This window comes from Thamnophis elegans, chromosome Z, assembly GCF_009769535.1.
Source record: "Thamnophis elegans isolate rThaEle1 chromosome Z, rThaEle1.pri, whole genome shotgun sequence".
NCBI classification, from domain to species: domain Eukaryota; kingdom Metazoa; phylum Chordata; class Lepidosauria; order Squamata; family Colubridae; genus Thamnophis; species Thamnophis elegans.
In genome coordinates, this window is record NC_045558.1 from 489,138 (window position 1) to 491,331 (window position 2,194).

The 2,194-nt window shown below is 51.8% G+C and overlaps 1 protein-coding gene across 1 annotated transcript in view; it reads right to left on the reverse strand.

Annotated features, from left to right (window-relative positions):
- Nucleotides 1-903: 903 nt before the first annotated feature.
- Nucleotides 904-2,194, reverse strand: part of LOC116520427 (enkurin-like) — a 7,066-nt gene continuing 5,775 nt past the window's right edge. Inside the window, exons 4-5 of the mRNA XM_032234618.1 lie at nucleotides 1,994-2,140; nucleotides 904-1,077 (exon numbers count right to left, since the gene is read on the reverse strand). Coding sequence (XP_032090509.1) covers nucleotides 904-1,077; nucleotides 1,994-2,140 — 321 coding nt within the window. The remainder of the gene's footprint in view (nucleotides 1,078-1,993; nucleotides 2,141-2,194) is intronic.

Genomic DNA, 2,194 nt, shown 5'->3' on the forward strand with positions numbered 1-2,194 from the left:
AGAGGAGAACAGAGGGGGGAGGGGAAGAAAAGGGAAGAAGAGGAGGAGGAGAAGAGGGAGGAGGAGGAGAACAAGAAGAAAAGGAAGAAGAAGAGGAAGAAGAAGAGGAAGGAGGAAGAGGAGAAGAAGGAGGAGGAGAAGAGGGAGGAGAACAAGAACGAGAAAAAGGAGGAGGAGGAAGAGGAGAAGGAGAAGGAGAAGAAGAAGAAGAGAGAGGAGAAGAAGAACAAGAAGTGGAAGAAGAAGAGGAGGAGGAAGAGGAAGGAGAAGGAAGAGGAAGGAGAAGGAGGAGGAGGGGGAGAAGAGGAAGGAGGAGAAGAAGAACAAGATGAGGAAGAGGAAGTAGTAGTAGTAGTAGTAGTAGTAGTAGTAGTAGTAGTAGTAGTAGTTGTTGTTTTGCTGGAAGGGACCTTAGAGGTCTTCTAGTCCAACCCCCAGCTCCAGCAAGAGAGCTTCTGCATTTTCAGACAAATCGTAGTCCAGTCTTTTCTTAAAATCCTGCGGCACTGGAGCACAAATACACAAACATACCCATGCATACACGCACATACAGGTGCACACACAGAGATAACAGTGGGTCAATAATGTGCTTTATTTAAGAATGCAGAAAGACCCGTTTCACAACTTCAACAACTTCACAAAAACCCAAGGAAGAACTTTTGTACAACTTTGACAAACGCGCCTTAAAAACAAGTCACAACTTCTCAGAAATCCATGCTTGTCCCCCCCCTCTCCCCCAGGACCCACGGATTAGGGGGTGCGAGGGGGAGAAGGGCTCTCGCCCACAGATTGTGGCTGACTGTGGGAAGGGGGGGATTGGAGCCCTTTCGGCTGGGCCAGCTGCCCAACCCAACCACAGCAACTGGGAACCCATTGGGAGGCCGTCCGCCCGCTTTCCCGGCTCTACTCGCCGGCAATGTAGATGAACCGACGTTTCTCCAGTGCACTGATGTCGTGTTCCAACTGCTTCATCTCTGTCTCCAGCTTCTCTTTGCGGAGCCTCTGCGGGATGGTGGTGATCTCCACGGAGAGGCTCTGGAAGTCCTTGTTGATCTCCTCCCAGTTGTTCTTCAGGCCCTGCAGGGAGGGGCCAGAGAGAGAGGAGGGTCGGGTGGGGGTTGCCTGTATTTGGTTCCCCCTCGCCACCCCGTGTTTAGCCCACGTAGGATGGAAAACGGATGGTGTTGCCTAATTGGCTCGTGAAACGCCTGCCAGGAAACAATCAAGCTTCAAGACCATTGAGGATCCTACAGTCCTCCTCCCCCTCCCCATCTTCTAGCACTGATGACGTTCCATAGTTGGGTCATGAAACGTCTGCAAGGAAACCAGCATGTTTAGAAAGCCCCAAGGATCCCACGGTCCTCGTCCTCCCCTAGTTGCGTCATGAAACCACCCAGCTCAGAGAGCACCGAAAACCCCACAGCCTCCACCTCCTCCTCCTCTCTACACTCTCCCCCCTTCCAGCCCTGATGATGTCATCTAGCTGGTTCATGAAACGCCTGCAAAAAGCAAACAAGCTCAGAGACCAGAGAACCCCCCACAGGATAGAAATCATGGACCAAAGTCATACCAACCCATTCATTTTTGTTTTAAATCAGGGAGACGTATGTAAGATTTATGAGGGCAAACAGGGTCCAGGGGTGTTTACCTCCCTTTCCCCAACCTGGCGCTCCCAATGGATTGCGCTGAGCGGCCCAAAGTTTCAACCAGCGATCCATTGAAAGTGCGTGCGAGTCTGCACAGGGACTGGGTAGACCTCCGAAGCCCTGGGGTGGAGTGGGATACTTGGTAGATGTTAGAAATTCAGTAGCACCACAGATCAAACAATGTGCACAGTCACCATGTGTTTTACTGCTTAACTGTAACAGGGAACAGGACACAAAGGAACTAAAGACGCTAAATAAATATCTATATAGCCATAGATGCTAACTAAACACTGCCATCTACTGGCTGATTAGAATTCCAATGGGGGGAGGGGGAGGCATCTGCTTACGTCCAAGATGCTTTCCCGTTCGCGGGAGGAGAGACGGGTCAGCCGCTTCTTCTGCAGGCACTCCCGCCGAGCGGCCACCCGTTCTTTGCGCACGTCCACGGCTTCTTTCTTCCACCTTTGGATGTATTTGGGGGTCACCCCGAAGTCCTACGAAGGAAGAAGTGCGGTGCTTGCAATTCGTGGGGGAGGGCCGTAGATGGG